Source organism: Schistocerca americana, chromosome 8, assembly GCF_021461395.2.
Source record: "Schistocerca americana isolate TAMUIC-IGC-003095 chromosome 8, iqSchAmer2.1, whole genome shotgun sequence".
Lineage (NCBI taxonomy): Eukaryota > Metazoa > Arthropoda > Insecta > Orthoptera > Acrididae > Schistocerca > Schistocerca americana.
In genome coordinates this window covers 278,024,520-278,043,890 of record NC_060126.1, presented here as the reverse complement: position 1 = coordinate 278,043,890, position 19,371 = coordinate 278,024,520, and the positions used below count along the sequence as shown (strand labels likewise).

Below are 19,371 nucleotides of genomic sequence, written 5' to 3'. Positions count from 1 at the left end.
TGAGTTCTGGCTTTCTTTTTTTTCCGCATGTGTCAGCGACTTGCTGTGTGAAGCTTCGTCGAGCCGTCCCACGCACTATTTGCGAGTGGAACAGGGTTGGGGGGATCAGATAGTGGTACCGAAAGTACCCTCCGCCACACACCATTAGACGGCTTGCGGAGTATGATGTAGTTTTAGGTTGACGTAGGGCTCCACGCTTTTGCACCATTAAAGAGGAAGGTATAGCAAAAATTGATCTAGGTTGTGGAGTCGAAAGTGATTGCAAGGTGGCCGACTCTGCGTGAACGTGCTGCATCTGATAACAACTCTCCCTCTCGTTTCCGCGTCGCATTCCGTTGCTGTGAGTTCACCTCGCAGCATTCCCGTGAACGGCAGTGCCGCCACACTGTCCTTGGCTGAATGCGGGAGTAATTTTCATCCGGCGTCAAGGTTGTTAAAGATAACCATCTCGGCTTATTCTGTGCCGTCACTGCGGAGGAATTTTCCAGAATTTCGGAATTAACTGTTCAAGCTCGTCGGCAGGCTTTCGATGCGTAATCGCACTCCACCCACGAAGTTCAGTTTGGCGCGGTTCTCGCTAATGCGGTACGATGTACGATACGCGATACACGTTGCAGTAAAGGCCGCGCGACGCGACTCTTACCCGTGCAACACTCCGTGTCCCCGCGGGAGCGATACGACCAGCAACTAGACGCAGTGGGCGGTAGTATAACCCCGCGTGTGGTGCGTCGCTGCCTGGTACGTCGCCCAAAACTTCCAAACATTTTACGTAGTTACTCGAGAATGGAAGGAGGTATGGTTCTTCTTGCAGTCTTTCGATAAGTTAGCTGCATTTGGTAGTCAGCGTTGTATGACCTAACATGCTCAAAGTGTGAACTGGCCACTTACTACAGTTTTCATCGCAAACTTTTCAAAATATGCGCTGTGTTTTACTTAATTTCGAAGTATCACAATACCTATGGGAATAGCGAAACGAAAATCACCAATAGCTATGGGATTAGCGAAAAGAAAATCTCTTCAGTTCATTATCAAGCTGTGTTGAGACTAAAAATACGAATAGTTTTTTCAAAATAGAACGAGAAATATTGCATAGTGGAGAACACGATCGAATGTCAGTGCTGTGATTATTAAATTTTTCTGTGAAAAGTAGTTTTACTGAGAAACTAACTACAGAGATGGATGTAGCATTGCGGGAACATCAAATGGCTTGAAATTTCCCTCTCCGTGTGTCATACGATACAGTGCATGGAGCAACCAGCATGCCATGTTGTGGTCGGAGACACAACAGAGAATTGTATCGGTTTTATATCGCTGTCGTTCCAGTGTGTACCAGTTAAGTCGCTTCAAGCACATTTGTATCTGGTCCACCGATGCGAGTTGGTTCTACTTTGTGTTAAGCGTCGCATCATGTATCACATATTGTACTGCTTCAGTGGAAACCATGCCGTACGTTCACCTGTAGCTGTCCATCACACTAGTTTCTGCAACTGAAAGCACCTGAACCTCCATAGAAATACTTTTGCACTAGTATAATACATCAGGAACCCCGAAACCTGTGAACAACGAAAATTTCCTGCGCGTTCAGCAAGATTGACATCTCCATTCCTAAATTTCACGGAAGGGTGTTTATAAATTGTACAAAAGTAACGTTCAGTTGTGAAAAACGTACATAACTTAAATAAATGTTTAATCCAACTCTGAATGCTCCATATCTTCAAGTTTTGTTTACAGATTTTCAATGTGGCTATCATTTGTAAGACAGTCGAACTTCTTCAATTGCTGCTTCAATAACTGCTGGTCGATCTTGACCTGGCGCCCTGTGTGATATACAGCCCTCTTCGGTGGAACGATTCTATCAATTAATATGTTTGTCTTCGAGACGGTGCTATGCAGTGTTTTGTCCTGATTTGCCTCGGAACCGTAATAGCGGATTTGGATTCAGAAACTACAATGGCCGGCCGATGTGGCCGAGCGGTTCTAGGCACTTCAGTCCGGAACCGCGCTGCTGCTACGGTCGCAGGTTCGAATCCTGTCTCGGACATGGGTGTGTGTGATGTCCTTAGGTTAGTTAGGTTTAAGTAGTTCTAAGTCTAGGGGAATGATGACCTCAGATGTTAAGTCCCATAGTGCTCAGAGCCATTTGAACCATTTTTTTAAACTCTGCACCGTCATACGAATCCATGATGACTGTTAGAACCACCTAGCGGGAGCGGCAGGAACGGATAGTATTCGACGGGAATAAAACTGAAGATAACGGCATTTACCCTTTCCACAATTAAAAGTTACTTTTGTATAACTAATTTATAAACACCTTGTGTTTTCAAGCTTCCCGCATAGCCGAGCGCACGCCGGCGCGATAACTCAGCGTGTTTGGTCAGAGGGCAGCTCTGCCCTCTATATATATCTGAAACGGGCGTCTTTCGACGTCCGCCCAGAGCAGATACAACGAACGAAAACGAACAAAATTAGATAAAAAAAAAGAAAGCGCATTAAAGGGCTGTCTTTCGACACATGGGAAGATGCGTTGGCCCCGGATCGAATCCATATCGCGGATTAATGATGGATACCACTGTGCCGGCCAGCCTGGAGGTCTTTTCGGGCGTTTTTTTCATCCCTCTAAATAAATGCTGGGCTGGTTCCCACGGCGCGAATTAGTTATACGATGCGCAAACTGTTTGAAAACCTTGTCGCGTTTGAACATGGTAAATACACTAGACACAGACAGAACTCTCCGTCCGAACAGGCATCTGAAGACCCGTGTCATGCTCAGCCGTTAGGCGTCACTGGATGCGGATGGAGGGGCATGTGGTCAGCATACCAGTCTCCCGGCCGCTGACAGTTTTCGTGACCAGAGCCGCTACTTCTCAGTCAACTAGTTTCTCAGTTGGCCTTAGAATGCACCCTTGTTGCCAACAGCACCCCGATGTGTGCACCCCGTTTACCAACAGCGCTTGGCAGACCCGGACGGTGACCCATCCAAGTGCTAGCGAAGCCCGACAGCTCTTAACATCGGTGATCTCCCGGCAAACTGTGTTACCACCGCGGCAAGGCCGTTGGCAGACGCTGACAGATGGGCACACGAATTCTTCTCGTGGGTGGGGAGGGGGGGGGGGGTGGCAATCCCTTTGGGAGTGGCGACCCCATTGTAATAATAGTATATACGCAAGTACGGTTGGTTCTCCGAGAAATTGCGGAGGTTTCGTACCATGAATTGGCTGGTTACAAGGGGTCGGAAAGAAGGAAAGGAATTTAAGTATATTTTTGATTGACATAACTGTTAATCAAGTAATTGCAAATTGTGTATTAATTGTCAAACAGAGCATACAGTATTTGTCATATAGATAAAACGCTTTGTTCTTTTGCTCATAGAAAATTTTGTAAGATATAAGTGGCTTCCAGAAAATAGCTTTAGAGCTGTGCAGATCGCTGAAAACCAGTTGATCTTTCAATTGGAAGGAGAAATAGAGCATTCTTGTCTTACCTGAATGTGTATTTGGTAAAACTACAAAATAGTATTTCGAACGTATTAAATTTATGGCACATAGCTCGTCTAGGTTAGTGTAGTCACGTTATTCCGACAGCTAGAATGAGGAGGAGCCAGGCTGGCGCACGTCTGCCGATATTTCAGTGTCTGTTGTCCTCATCAATAGATAGAGAGCAAGCCGTGTACAGATATCAGTTTACTGCGTTCTGCGAAAACTTGAAAATCGCCTGTACTGCCCTGCGCCTCGCTACTGCCACACACCTGCGCCACTCGGTCGCTGCTGGAGTACTGCCGTCCAGGGGCAACAAAATTTGATTTTCAGTAGTTCTTATAATTATTGACGGAATTTAAAGATTTAAAGTGCTGTCATAATCTACTACTTAAGAGGTAGGGATGCACAGACCGCAGCCCGCCCTTGACCTGATGACGGCCCGTTCCTCACAGTTCTTTCTTGTAAATTTTTCGTTTTTAGGTTTCCGTACTTCGGTAACAACGGATAGGATCACTTTGTTTCTACCTGTCCCCCCTAATGGCAAGAACCGTTTTTCTTAGGAACGGGTCTACAAATCATGTTGAAATGTATGCCATATACTAAGGTCTCTGGTCCCTTGGGGGCATACAAATTTTAAGCTTGTAAGTAAATGCAATTAAGAAAATATGCCCATTTTTTGATATTCGCAGATTCACTCATCACAGCCTATAGGATGCCTCCTGTTGATCTAGACACATGAAATTTGGCAAGAAGCAAGGTTTCACAGTAAAAGTAAAGGAAAAGTATAAAACTTTTTTATTTGTTATTATATCGCATAAAAATATATTTTGCCAGTACAAACTTAGATTGCATACGTAACCCATAAAAAAATCTCAGGAGCTACTTAAGGGATTTTGATCTTTTTTTCAGTAATAGGTAGTGGTTCACGAGGAAGGTTTGTGTATATAAATTACAAATATTTCGTGCTAGTTGGCAGAGCTCCTATGAACTGAAATCCCCTGCTGCTGTGAAAACGATGCCTTTGCAGTGTAGCGGTGATACCCATTAATGCCGCCTGTCTACGGCGCCACGTCGGCGTTAGCATCGCAGTCTTTTACGAACTACTCATTCGCTGACAGTCTACGTCTGCGACACATTCAGCCCCTGTAATCTTCCAGAGCAAACTAATACTGGTGACGGATGCAGGATTGCACTTCCAATTGTTTGAGATGGAGTTCCAATATCCCGTAAAATATTCGCTGAAGCATTCCACTGAACAGTTCGACATCTGTGTAACAGTAATAGCGCTATGGCCGGTTGTACTGTTTTCTTTTCTGGAGACTCCCGTCAAATGTTACCAGCAATTGTAATAGGGACGAGAGCAGTCGAAGTGAACGCATCTGCGCTAGCCAATTAGCATAGCATGTTAATATAACTCCAAAATTAATGAAATAAATGAAAAATTACAATAGCGAATGCCAAAAAACTAGACAAAAATTTAAACACAAAATTGAAATGTTCTCGAAAATCTTGGAATGCCAGGCATTGATATCTTGCCAGTATCGGTATAGATAACAGCCAAAAATCGTAGATATTCTGTATTCCCGGGATGAATGAAAGGTCCATATGCCTAACTGGAACCCTCGGGGTGCGAGTCCTATTTGCACTTGTCAGTTTTTTTATACTCGTTTTTCATTCCCTTCCGAAGTGGAGAGAGCTGTTCTTTTGAGCCCTTTCTAGCTGGCATCGGGGCAGGGGATCCTACTCTGAAATAACAACTTGGCTGACAGCACGATATTTTTGAACTTGTGGTCCTTACGTAGTCAAAGAGATGGGTTTGAGGCCCGCGGTGGTAGGAAGTCTGTACATTCCTGCTTTAGAGGCTTAACGCAGTAAGTTAAGCATTGAAGTTAGAAACTGGGTATATGTCTTGAGGCAGTGTGACTCGCAGTGCGCGAATTATCCAGACTATAATTAACGAGTATTTGAAAATAACAGCACTTAGCGTCTTCCAACGAGCTTTACGCATAATTTCAAAGCTTATCGAAACTACTACTCTCTAATGCCCCCCCCCCCCCCACAAAATAATAAAAGAAAAAAAATAATCACAATACTACATTTTCGCTGTTACTGCCGTAAAACTGCAGCGTCAGGCAAGTCGTATAAGTTACTGCTTCTTTACTGCCATCTCTATTCGCAACACATTTTGCAGGCAGTATCCACATAAAGCACTGAATGTGGTTGCAAAATTATTTCATTGTACTGCACATTTTTTCTGGTGATGTGTCACAAAGTAGCATGGGACTGGTCTATCGTTTGTATTCAGAAAATTCGTCTTAGATAAACATTTTGCCTGTAATAAAAGGCAAACGACGTTTTCTATCGACGCTAGGCGTCATCTGAAACGTCTCATTTCCAGTATTTGTTCTGACTTACGCTATACACAAAGAAAACTAAATTGTAACGACGACTTAGTTATAAACACCATATTCAGTTAGTTACTACTACCAGAGTATGAATGTGCTGGCGCATCTCGTGAAGTAACATCGAAAAACGACGTACGTTGCATTATAAACAAAAAGCGTTGTCCTACCAAGATGCTGTCGTACAAGTTTTTATAACGCTTGCTGGCTTGTGGGTAATCGCGTTCCCATGCTTCCGTCGAAAAAGGAATGCGGTCATTGAACTGGCACAAGCAGCTTCCTCCGTTCGGTGTTAGACTTCGCTGTGCCCTCTACACAGGACTGGAGGCCCGTTGGGATTAGTGTAGAGTAGGCGGTTAGCAGGAGGCTTGCCTGTGGGGCGCTGCGTGCGCCTGGCCGCGAGATGTCGGAGGGGCGTCACGCATGGGCGCGCGCGGCCGCCGCCCTGGGGCCGCTGGACACACTGAATACATTACGCACCACCTGCCGCCGCGCCGGGCCCTTCCAGCAGCCCCGGAGCGCTGGACGACAGTCTGCACTCCCTACGGGACTGGCTGAGGGACGTACTATCTGCCCCCACAGGGAGGCCCTACTGTATCTTCTCGTTCATTATCCTCTTCCTCGTTATTGTACCTCGATTTTCCTTCCAATTATTCCACCAAATCCCACTCATTTCTCCACAAAATCCACTTCTTCTTGCCCTACCCAACCCACCAACTTTCCTTCCCATTTTCCAGTTTATCCCCTTTCTCTTCTCGCATTTACTCTTTCCTCCATTTGGACCTTTATCCGCATCCACGTTGGATCCTTCCTTTCTTCAGTGACTTCCCTTTTACCTCGTTTTCAACAGTATTACTTTTCTGTTGGTTTCGGTAACAATGCTTTTTTTCTCTTTTCCACATTTCCTATTCCTCATTTTTTTCCCTTTACTGTCCTCCTCACGTTTTTCCAGTAATGTTTCTCATCTCATTTTTTCTGCTTCCTCTCCATTCACTTCATGGTTGTTTTTTTTTCCAGTCCTCTTGGCTTGTTTCATTTTTTTCACACAACTCTTCTTCACAAGCCCCACTTCTTCGCCCTACTTAATCAACGCTTTCGGCGTACTTCAACTTCCCATCCATCTTGCATGACATTTTCTTTTCCACAAAATTTGTCGCCTGGCTTACCAACTCCTTATTCACATACCATTTAAAATACTGAACTGATTGTAAGACATACAAATTTTAATCTATATCTCTTACTTCGTCGTTGTTTGTTTTTCCTGTTTCATTTCATATTTCGGAGAAGACTGGCCGGCCGGAGTGGCCGTGCGGTTCTAGGCGCTACAGTCTGGAACCGAGCGACCGCTACGGTCGCAGGTTCGAATCCTGCCTGGGGCATGGATGTGTGTGATGTCCTTAGGTTAGTTAGGTTTAAGTAGTTCTAAGTTCTAGGTGACTGATGACCTCAGAAGTTAAGTCCCATAGTGCTCAGAGCCATTTGACCCATTTGGAGAAGAATTTTTTTTTTTAGTTACAGTGTAAATATTCAGATGTCACTAAATGTTGTAGGAGACCTGACATTGCCTACTCCAGTGACTCTTTAGAAATTATTTATGCGTAGTGTTACATTTGATATGTGGGATGTTGACCTTCAAGAAAAGCCCGTGCACTTCAATAAATTGTTACATTCGTACCAAAGCAGGTAGTAATGAATGACAGAACTTTTTTAATACCATCGGAACGTATTAGGGGGAGACGTTGAAGGGGTGCAGTCATTGTACGATTAAGTATATAATTAGTGAAAGTGGGAGTTGTAGGTGATTATGTGTGCTGTGTGTGTAGACGTCAGAAGTAGAATTTTGATTGTTGTATACTTAATCTGGTGCCGAAGTACATTTTCGTTCCCTCGAGAGCTCAGAAATCGGTTTGAGAGACTGAATGTTTTCTCTGATATTCGACTCTCTGGAACATGCTCATACTAAAGCACACACGTCCACAATTACCGTTATACTTGGCAGCACAAAATCACCAGCTGCAATAGTTTAACTCTGCTGCTACATTCTGTTGCCAGATCACCGTGAATGACGTTCTTTGGCTCTGAGCACTATGGGACTTAACTTCTGGGGTCATCAGTCCTCTAGAACTTAGAACTACTTAAACCTAACTAACCTTAGGACATCACACACATCCATGCCCGAGGCAGGATTCGAACCTGCGACCGTAGTGGTCACGCGGTTCCAGACTGTAGCCCTAGAACCGCACGGCCACCCCGGCCGGCCGAATGACGTTCTTTCCATTGTCTTTTGTACCTGATTCACAAGAAGTCTGATTTGCCTCGTCTTAGGCAGCAAGCATTAGTTGACAGTTTGGGTTAAAGCGGATTTGCCCATTATAATGGTGTCTGGCCAACGATTGCCTGTTGATGAATTTATTAACTGATCTGAGTTTTCGACAATTATAAAGAGCTACGGTTTACACACTAGTTTCCTTGTTTTATAAGCCGGCCGGAGTGGCCGAACGCTTCTAGGCGCTACAGTCTGAAACAGCGCGACCGCTACGGTCGCAGGTTCGAATCCTGCCTCGGGCATGGATTTGTGTGATGTACTTAGGTTAGTTAGGTTTAAGTAGTTCTAAGTCTAGTGGACTGATGACCTCAGCGTTTAAGTCCCATAGTGCTCAGGGCCATTTGACAATTTTGTTTTATAATTAGGTTTCTAGACTTGACGATATTGGTTTGGTGCTGATATTGAGAGTAAAGCATTTAATTTAAGCCACCTGATGGGATCGGTACTTCCTGGTTGTGTCACATTGCTTTTTACTTGACGAAATACGTGATTCTCCCTTTCGCGATGACTGAAGTAGTCCTTGCTGGCATCTCGCCAGGTTGTGAATTGTGACTTAGGACCTACTCCCAGTCTGGCAGCTGCCTGTAGTTGATCCATCTAACTTCACCCTTTGTGTGCTAATGTTCAATTATTTATCACTACCGGTGCCTCCCCGCCGTTCCCCTTTCTCTCAGTCCACGTTTGTTATCGATCGCTCGCTGCGGCCGTAGCGTGCGTGGCTCGTTTCTCTCCGTATACGCACATAGAGATAGGAAACAGTATTAACCGGCTGTACATGACGTGTATGCATTTATAAAAACGCTCGTATGCTGAGACACGCGCGTCGGCGCGGATAAATGAAACCGAGAGGTTTGCCTCGGGCTGTCTCGACCCCCCGATCACACACTTTCATCGAGGCTGCTTTCACGCCGCAGTAAAGACAATTACATTTGTTTCTGTGTCAGTTTTGTAACTAGTTAGATACTCTGTGCCCGTTCTCGTGAATAAACGCGATATGCTTTTAGTACGGGTGTGGTCATCTCAAGAGAGGCACGTCCTCGATTTTAAGAAATAAAGATCGGGTAACACATCACGAGAGGTGAACGTGAAGGTATTAAGACAAGATCCACACACGTTGTTTTCTCTCTCTCTCTCTCTCTCTCTCTCTCTCTCTCTCTCTCTCTCTCTCTCTCTCTCTGTCTGTGTGTGTGTGTGTGTGTGTGTGTGTGTGTGTGTGTGTGTGTGTGTGTGTGTGGGCGCGAGCGAGCGAGAGCAGCAGGGGATAGGACTGAACCTGCAAGATTTTAATGAAATCTGAATACGTGCTTGGCGGCTTAACGACTAAGTCGAAGTAGATTCTTGTGTAATAAAAAATGAACGCCGTGGTGTGTGATAAATATACGCCGCTTCTTGTGTAGGTTCAAAAGAGGTGAATCTTCGTAGTTTACTTTTCCACATACATGGTAAATATTTATTTGTGTAGTATATATAGCTATTGCTACACACAGTCTTCGATCGTTTTTTTCTGTGCAACTTTACTATTACACACATTCCTTTATTCTTAGTAATGAGGATAGCGTTACTTATACTGGCTTTTTCATTTTTGTTCCAGGTAAGTAAGGATGAAAGAGGCCACGTTATCTGATCCCAGTGGCAGAGATGAAGAAGATAAGTGGTAAGCTCTTGATTAGCATAACGATCGTTAGTTAGCTAGATATCAGCGGCATTCCCGCAGCATATTTTTAAGTGGGGTGCTGTGATTTCATTCGTATGCATGGAAGTCTTGTAATACCTTTAAACATCATGCTACATTTACCTAAAATGACTTTTTGCTCTCTCACGAGTATTGACGGTAACTATATTCATTCCATCAGTAACGTAGTCTGTTAGTAAAGATATTTTCTGTTGCCGGAACATTGTTCAAAAACGTTGGTATCCCCTTACCCCCTCAGGGCAAAGCATGAAGAATGTCAAGCAAAACATCGTTTCTGAAATAGAATCTCACGCCTTCGATTCTGTTTTGTCTTCATCGTTTTATGTCCTACGCTATTTCGCTGCTTGTGGAGAAGGTTGACCTGTTGACAGAAACGACGAAAGTGTGCGCGCTGATGGACTCGTGTATTAGCGTTAAGAGAGAACTCATTATCACGAACACATTAACAGAGTATAGTATATGTTTCTTCTGTCGTATTTACATAGAATCTAGGTAGAAGAGGAAGCAAAAGAATCAAAGCTTCAGCAGATGCTGCATGTGCAACAGATGGATGTACTTAGTATATAGAAAAGAAATATATGGTAACTCTTAATTACCGGCCTGAGTGACCGTGCGGTTCTAGGCGCTACAGTCTGGAACCGAGCAACCGCTACGGTCGCAGGTTCGAATCCTGCCTCGGGCATGGATGTGTGTGATGTCCTTAGGTTAGTTAGGTTTAATTAGTTCTAAGTTCTAGGCGACTGATGACCACAAAAGTTAAGTCGCATAGTGCTCAGAGCCAAACTCTTAATTGCAGGTATTGCATCGAAATACGTTACGCATTTAAATCGTGTGGATCCAATGACGATAAAGCTTTATTTGGTTTTTTCAGCCGAATAAATTTATGGTTGAGGAACTGGGCTCAAAATGTTTCGAAATTCGAGGCGAAATGTGTGTCCATTTCTTTATAATCCGATCGAAAGCAAGCGTTCGAAATATCAGTAGACGTGTAAAGAGTACAAATGACGTCAATGAAATAATGGAATGACAGATTTATGGGGCCGATTGTATAAACGTCACTGACTGGAGATGGTCACGAATCCAGTTCACAAATTCCCTGTATTGTGTAACACTAACAAGGGGAGGCCGCCAATTGTGAAATTCAGATTCGATTCGTACTGTGCATAATAAAAGCTCATGGCCAGAGGTGTAATGTGGCAAAGCACCAAGATGCACTTCTCAGCCGTTGTCGAGAAAATCGACAGTTAAAAGAAACCGTTCGGTGAAACACTCTCGACGATTAATAATTTTCTACAGCGTCGTGGCGCAGCGGTAAGCGCTCGGGTTCGTAATCCGAAGGTCGCCGGATCGAATTTCGCGCCATGCAATTTTTTTTTATTATTTTTTTGTAATTCAAATATATATTAATGAATTGCTTATGTATGTTGGTGAAGGCGGATCGCTCTCCAATTGTACCGCCTCCATTTTTCCGTTTCTTTTAACAGGGTGTACCAAAGCTCTCCCGTTCGCACCGATTTTCGACAATGTTATAAGTTGCGCTAGGGACCGCATCTACCTTCTTTGGAAGTTAGCAGGCAACTACGCTGTTATGCGGCGGCTCGTTTCGGCCCATTCAACATCTGTCATTCAAGTGTAACGAGCGAGTAACGGAGTCTATATTTCATACCTGCAACAGCAAATTTGTGTTCGTGGGGTCTCTATTCTATTTCGAACGTTTGACTTCCGCTATACGTATTCGTTTCGGAATATCGTTTCTACGTCTTCCGTTAACTATACGTGGATAACATTATGAAGACAATTAATAACATTTGTGAAATACAACTTTGTTTGCGGAAAACATAATGGTGTTCGAAGTCGCCAGTTTTTCCACGACAAACGACTTTCAACAACTTATTATATCCATAATTGTTGCAACTGATTGCCGGGAATTATATATATATGAATTATGAAAAACAAATACTAAAAAAAAAAGGTTGCATAGGGCGAGCTTCGATCTGGCGACCTTCGGATTACGAACCCAAGCGCTTACCGCTGCGCCACGACGCTGTATAGAGTTATTAATCGTAGAGAGTATTTCACCGCAACGGTTTCTTTTAACTGTCGATTTTCTCGACAACGGCTGAGAAGTGCATCTTGGTGCTTTGCCGCATTACACCTCTGTCCATGAGCTTTTATTATGCGCAGTATGAATCGAATCTGAATTTCACAATTGGCGGCCTCCCCTTGTAAGCTTGGATCAAGTAAAGAGGTTCAGTGTTGATCTAAATTAGGACGATGCAAGCTTGGCTGCTGAAGCAAAAACCCTTGCAATTATTGCGTTTCGACAGCAGGTATTAATCCCACATCTTAGATACATGGTGTTTGTTATTAAAGGTTTAGTGTTGTAAAGGTAGTGAAAAACATGTGGAAGAAACTTCCAGACTTCTTCAAGAAACCTCTCTATAGCCGAAAAACATCGAAATAGAACACACAAAAACAAACGAAAAAAGCGATACTATTCTTAGCACTTACGGCCTTTGAAGACAGTGGTCCAGAAAGTTAGGAAAGAGCACGTGACGTATTTAGGCGATGTGTTTTTAGAACGTAGTGCTGTTGTAAATGTCTTTATAACTAATTTCGTAGAGAATACATCGTTCGGCAGCTGATAATTCAGGGCTACACGTTGTTAGGCGCGTGTTAGCGCTACCGAATTGACTGCGAACACAAGCTGTGTAGACGACCGTAGCGACGCGTCAGACTTCACAATTTTACCGAGCATACCGAAAACATACATATTACAGATTGTTGGCCATGGATTTACTTGGTTTTCTGTGTGAACAAAAGTTTCCAGAGCTGTATGTTCTAAGGCCGTTTTTATACAGCACTAAAGAAACTATCGTCGCAGAGAGCGGCAGAAGTTTACATTAGCGTTGAGCAACCCAAAGATTGATTTGACTGCCACAGTGATAAGCATGGTCCTCGCTCAGGCCTTCAACCAGACTTACCCATCCAGACTTAGAAGACCAAACCATGACGCAGCTTGGCATTTTAGATATTAAGAAACATTGGCAAATGCAAAAGAAGGGATACAAGCAAAAAAAATTAAAAAAATCCTCTGAATATTCTGGAATTGAACCACATGTGAAGTCCAATATGTAACCACTGCAGTATCGAGACCTAATATCGATTAATACTTGGCCAATAAACATTTATTTGCCGACACACACACACACACACACACACACACACACACACACACACACACACACACACATTGTAATTACTATTTCAGAATAAAATTCAGTCAGTCTTCAGTTTCACAGATATTTTTATTTCACTTGACCGATTTCAAACAACTAATGTGTCATCTTCAGAAGCCTACAAAATTAGGGGTATAAATTATTAGACCTTCGTCATACTAAGAAAGTTTCGGCCCGCCCGGTTTGCCGAGCGGTCTAATGCTTGTTGCTTAATTACTGCTATTGAAACCTATACAGCAATCTTGTAAGAGATGTTCAGTCATTATTGGCCGCTGCCGAACTCCATGCACTTAAATGTTCACTGGAAATAGTTCGAATTTCCTTCTACGGAGTGCGTATGAAATATCTTAAAACTTTCCAGCCGCCCTGTGTGGCCGTGCGGTTCTAGGCGCTTCAGTCTGGAACCGCGTGACTGCTACGGTCGCAGGTTCGAATCCTACCTCGGACATGGATGTGTGTGATGTCCTTAGGTTAGTTAGGTTTAAGTCGTTCTAAGTTCTAGGGGACTGATGACCACAGATGCTAAGTCCCATAGTGCTCTGAGCCATTTCTTGAAAACTTTCCACATCACTTACGAATATCTCCAAGATTTGTTATGTGAGCAACTATTACCTGCACGCATTACTTACGTCTCTGTTATTGTCCTTAACTTAACACAACGGACCGGAAAATTTTTTTCGAATTTCAGCAGTGTGAGAGCATAAACAGCTTCTTCGTTATTTGTTTTCGCACGTACTTGCGCGAAACGAAATCTGTTCTTTTGCAGCGTCACTTGGTTGTGAACTGACGATAGCAATTCTTTCAGAGAGATTAAGAAGGGACACATTCAATGCAATGTAACTTTCAGGAAACGCGAAAAAATTATCTTTAGTAGACTAAATCAGACATCCCAATTTACAAAGTTAATCCAAATAACAAAAGAAACAGTGACAGCATACTGGTATTCAAATATTGTACAGGTTCCCTTCAGAAACAGAGGAAAAGGTGTTGGGATCCTTTCCTTCTTGAACTCATGATGGTAACCGCCCAGATTTGTTTCCAGGAGGTGCACAGGGAACATAAATATTATATACACTTAGGTTACACAAACCTTCTTAAAATAACTGTTCGAATAAGAATTCGAAGATATATTAGCAAGTCTACGTCACAAAAAAGGAACTGACGGCATATTAGTCATTTTCCTCGGCTACAATGGAAGGGGATCAGAGCAACTCCGATACAAGTCTTTGCCGTTATCAAGAAGGAAGAAAGATTAGGGTTTAACGTCCCGTGGACATCGAGACAGAGCACAAGCACTGAATGTTTGAAGGATTGGAAGGGAAATAGCCCTTGCCCTTTCAAAGGAACCGTCATGGCATTTGCTTGGAACGATTTAGGGAAGTAACGGTAAACCTAAATCTGGATGGCGGGATGCGGATTTGAACTGTCGTCCTCCAGAATGGGAGTCCAGTGTACTAACCACTGTGTCTCCCCGCTCGCGCAGTCATCAAGAGATAACGGACGTTTTTGCAAGTTCTTCTTCTTCTTCTTCTTCTTCTTCAGTATTTTCTCGTCATACGCACTAATAGTAGGAAGTGCAACCCCACCACCCATGTACAGTTTAGTCATCGCTAATCAAACGATCAGTGCCATGACAAGTGATACAAACCTTCTTTACTTGAATACACGTAAAATGTTTATATTTTCTTTTGCGAAAAATCTCTTTGCGTAGCTCCATGTCTTGAAGTTGCTTAGTCTACGTCCTGACTGAAAATGATTTTCCAATGCTGGTGATGTCTTCTTGGCTTTATGTATCAGTTCGTTATGTAGACCGCTTGAATATATTCAGTCAGGATAGCGTAAAATAGTCTTTGATAAAAATCGTGATCTCGTGAGAGGAAACTGAGACCAAGAACGAAAATATTCCAGAAATGTTCTCTTTCTCCTTCTTTCTCTTCGCGACCGCTAGCCTACAAAATGCATTAGCAGCATCGGAAAGTTTTCTTGTATTAACACCCTAGCTGTATTTACCCTTTGGAACGTGAATGGCTGTCACAGTTTACTTTCACCCAAACGTGGAATCTTTCCGGTTTTAATCTTACCAGTTCGGCTGAAACTGTTTTGATTCCTAAAATTTTCCTAGCCAACGTTGACCATAGTTTACTGCGTAATAATCTGACGTTAATGTTTATGTAACGCAGATTTCAGAGTTTACGTTGGTTCGAGTTCAATTTTTGCTGCTAATGTAAGATAATCTGTTTTATACAGTTGGCCCTTTGAGTGTGATAGCAATGCAAACGTTTCGATGGTCAGAATGGGCAGTCTGACTGCTTGTTGTGTTTACGCCAGTTTTTTTTTCTGTCGCGAAATGGAAACCTCAAAAAAATAAAGTGTTTTATTTGAAACATTTAGCTACACCTTCCAGCTACTTCATTGCATATTACCGCTCCCGACTTAGATATCTGTCGTAACGTGGTACCAACTTTCTAATACTCTCCTCCTAGAAGGCAGCCGCCTGCGGTTTCAGCCAATTCTCTACCCTAATCTGCAGCTCGTTGTCTGTGCTAAAATGCTGTTCTCATAGCCAGCGTTTTCCTGTGAGCAAAGAGATGAAAATAAGAGGGAACAAAGTCCAGGCTGTATGGTGGGTGATAACACACTTGTTGGAAACGCTTAAGGAGCATGTTTGTTGCAGCTTCAGACTGAGTCCCAACACTGTCATGAAGGAGCACAATGCCCCAAGCCAACATTCCTCTTCTTGTGTAACTGCTCTTCGTAGACGTCGGAGAGTCGCGTTGTAAGAGGCATGGTCGTGACGTTCCATGTTTTCCGTCAACGAAACTTCTTTTCGGTCCCAGAACACAGTAACTTTCTGATGGAGGAGGGTCACTTGTACTTCTTTCGCTTACTCGGGGAATGAGAACGCATCCGCTGTCGCTCTTCTGTTTCTTAATTTTCAGAATACACATGTTTCTTCCTCTGTGACAATTTTGTTTAAAAAATCCTCTCCTCCATCATGGTAGCGCTGGAGAAACATTAAGGCGACGCCTATTCGCTGTGTTTTGTAATAGTCGGACAGCATCTTGGAAGCCATCTCATACAGAGTTTCGGGTACTGAAGTCTTTCATTCGCAGTGGTATAGAGAGCTGACCTTGAGATTTCGGAAAGCGAATATCTCAACACTAGAGTTGCGCTCTACCAAACCAACGTTTCGGTTGTTTTGATATAGTACATAAACGACGTAGCAAAAGGTCGAATTACCGATTATGTTGGCAGCATTGGTAGGGGAAGTAATATGAATGAATGTGCAAGAAAGAAACTGGGTGCTGACGACTTCACTTTGTTTCTTTGTTCGTTCTGTACATTGTGTATTTTATGTCACTAAAGAATATATATTGCATTTTATAAGTAATAAAACTTAGTTGAACGCGTAACTTCTACGATTTTATGTAAACGTAGCAGATACTTTTGATATAGTACAGTTAACACGCACATACACAAAAAAGCTCTATATTATTGTTATTTTGCACTCAACAGAGCGTAGTTCATCATGATCAAAGGGAAGGGCTCCCTGTAATTGTTGATGAATAGCAGACATATGTTTACCGATGTTTGATATATATTTGATTTTCCGATTTGCTATTTCATCTGTTTTTGAGGAATTTGCGTTTTCTAGCACTGTATGGTAAATCTGTATTTTTATTTTTAATAATACATTCCTCTGTTTGATGTTACCAATCAACAGTTTCGAATAAAACCCGAATTAATTTTTTAACAATATCGATTTTTCTATAAATAGTGTTCACTTTTAATTAACAGAAGCATAACTATGTAGAACAAAAAAAAATGTTCCTTAGGTTATGTGGCACTTTGCATATCCTCATTCAGTTTGTAGACGTTCCACTGCATCCCTTTCTTAGTAGGGAATTCTGGTAGCAATTCTGATAGCATACGAAAGCGAAGCGATCGATATGAGGTAATGCCAGATAGGTACGCAACACGCCTGATGTACAGATAATGCGGGTACGACTTTGACCAGGGCTACTAGAAAAGCTACCGCAATCTACGCTTACTTCTGGTAGTCTACAGTAGTTTTACGACTCTGCTCAACACAGAAATTGTGAACCGATGATTTTCTCCACTCGCTGAACATCATCATCGGCTGACACTCTTTCTTCCCTGGCTGCTTGCATCATGAACTTGTGTGTGTCCTGATTCAAAGTTCCTGTACCACTGCCGCAGTTTGCTGTCACTCATGAATGTTACACCATGTTCATTAATTACACGTTAACGAATGTTGGCCGCATTGCAATCGAATGACACCACGCACTCATTACTTAGCGCGAGACACTGTTGTTCTAGGCATGTGTACGTGTTCATTGCACGCTCAGAACTGACAAGAGCGTGACGCGATCGACTAAAGATACTGCGCAAAACATTTGCTCTCGTATTTGTTCTAGAATGTATGCTTTCCTTCTCTATGACCAGCATTGTTTCTTTAAGTGACATGAAGAACAGACCGGAATAGTATCTTACGTACTGCATCTGGGCACACGGGTTGCTGCTGCTGTTGCTGCTTCGTCGCTGGAAGTAACGAGGCAGCCGCGCAGGGCCATCGCCTGGAAAGCCCGCCTATCCGTTGTTGCGGGCGAGCGCTGCGCTGCGTTTACGATCCCAAGCCTGCAGGTTATTGGGACATAAAATGCTCCTCGCCCGGCCATTTCGGAACCTTGCAGCTCCAAACGATGTTTCGCCTCGCAGTGTTTTTAGGGCGCTGCGGACAGAAACACGCTCCACGAAGTGATGGTTTGTTCGTCTGCGCGTATTACTCTGTAACTGAATGACACACACACACACACACACACACACTGCTCAGGAACAGGAATAGAGCAGAGACGGTAGTAGTGCGCCCGGACAGTTACTCATAGTCCTGATGAATAAGTTTCAATTTTCTTTAGTAATTGCTCACAGTTTTTTCTTTCATACCGGGATGTTACTGTGGCGTATCCACACCTGTGTTGCTTCAACTTACTTTTCTTCTTCTCTTTCCCCAAAGCCTACGCTTCACAGCCATTGTTTAAAATGCTCCAAATAAATGTCTTGAATTTATGTCTTGTTTCAGTATTAAGGTTGTTCCTTGTTAATAAATATCTCTCATTTCGGAAATCTTACGTCGTCAGGACAATTCTTCTGTTGTCATCTGTTGTATACTTCCCAAGTAGCAAAACTCATTTGGTTGCATTAATATTGCATTTGCTACCATAGTGTTTGCCCTTGTCTGCTCTTCGATTTACAAGTAAACAAGGTTTTATGGAAGCTCCTACTGCACAGTTTAACCCCTATTTCATTCCATCCTTCTCGTTTAAGTGATTGTCGACTTTAATGAGCTCAACTCTTCAATTGCTGGAACGAACAAACAATGACGTTCGTACAAATATAAGCGAATGTTGGCCGTTTCCACTATACGTTGAGTTTGAAAACCTGCAGTCTGTAGCAAGGACAGGCAGTTCTTGTTCACAGTGTATTTCCTGGCATACCTTCGTATATGTAAAAGTGCCAGTAAGAATAAGTGTGGGTAGGAAAGTTAATTAAAAATTTACGTTTGATATACACTGAAGACCCAAAGAAACTGGTATACCCGCCTAATATCGTTTAGGACCCCGCGAGCACGCAGACGTCTGAAGTAGTGTTGGAGGGAATTCACACCATGAATCCTGCAGGGCTGTCCATAAATCCGTAAGAGTATGATGGGGTGGAGATTTCTTCCAAATAACATGTTGCAAGGCATCCCAGATATGCTCAATAATGTTCATGTCTGTGGAGCTTGGTGTCCAGCAGTTCTGGACGTATGGGGTGTCGCATTGTCCTACTGGAATTGCCCAAATCTGTCGGAATGTACAATGGACATGAATGGCTGCAGGTGATCAGACAGGATGCTTACGTACCTGTCACCTGTCACGGTGGTATCGAGAAGTATCAGCGGTCCCATATCACTACACACTGCCCAAACCTTTACAGAGCCTCCAGCCACTCGGTACAATTTGAAACGAGACTCGTCCGACCAGGGAACCTGTTTCCAGTCATCAACAGTCCAATGTCGGTGTTGACGGACCTAGGCGAGGCGTAAAGCTTTGTGTCGTGCAGTCATCAAGGGTACACGAGTGGGCCTTCGGCTCCGAAAGCCCATATCGATGATGTTCACTTGAATGGTTCGCACGCTGACACTTGTTGATGGCCCAACATTCAAATCTGCAGA

At 43.2% G+C, this 19,371-nt stretch overlaps 2 protein-coding genes across 2 annotated transcripts in view; one reads left to right on the top strand and one right to left on the bottom strand.

The window, feature by feature from the left end:
• Positions 1–9,894, top strand: part of LOC124544748 (Golgi-associated PDZ and coiled-coil motif-containing protein-like) — a 136,801-nt gene extending 126,907 nt beyond the window's left edge. The window contains exon 3 of the mRNA XM_047123410.1: positions 9,796–9,894. Within this exon, the coding sequence (XP_046979366.1) occupies positions 9,796–9,828 (33 nt within the window). The 3' untranslated portion in view covers positions 9,829–9,894. The remainder of the gene's footprint in view (positions 1–9,795) is intronic.
• The window catches only part of LOC124544747, a 233,705-nt gene that overhangs the window by 90,839 nt on the left and 123,495 nt on the right, over positions 1–19,371 (bottom strand). The gene's annotated exons all lie outside the window — the stretch shown is intronic.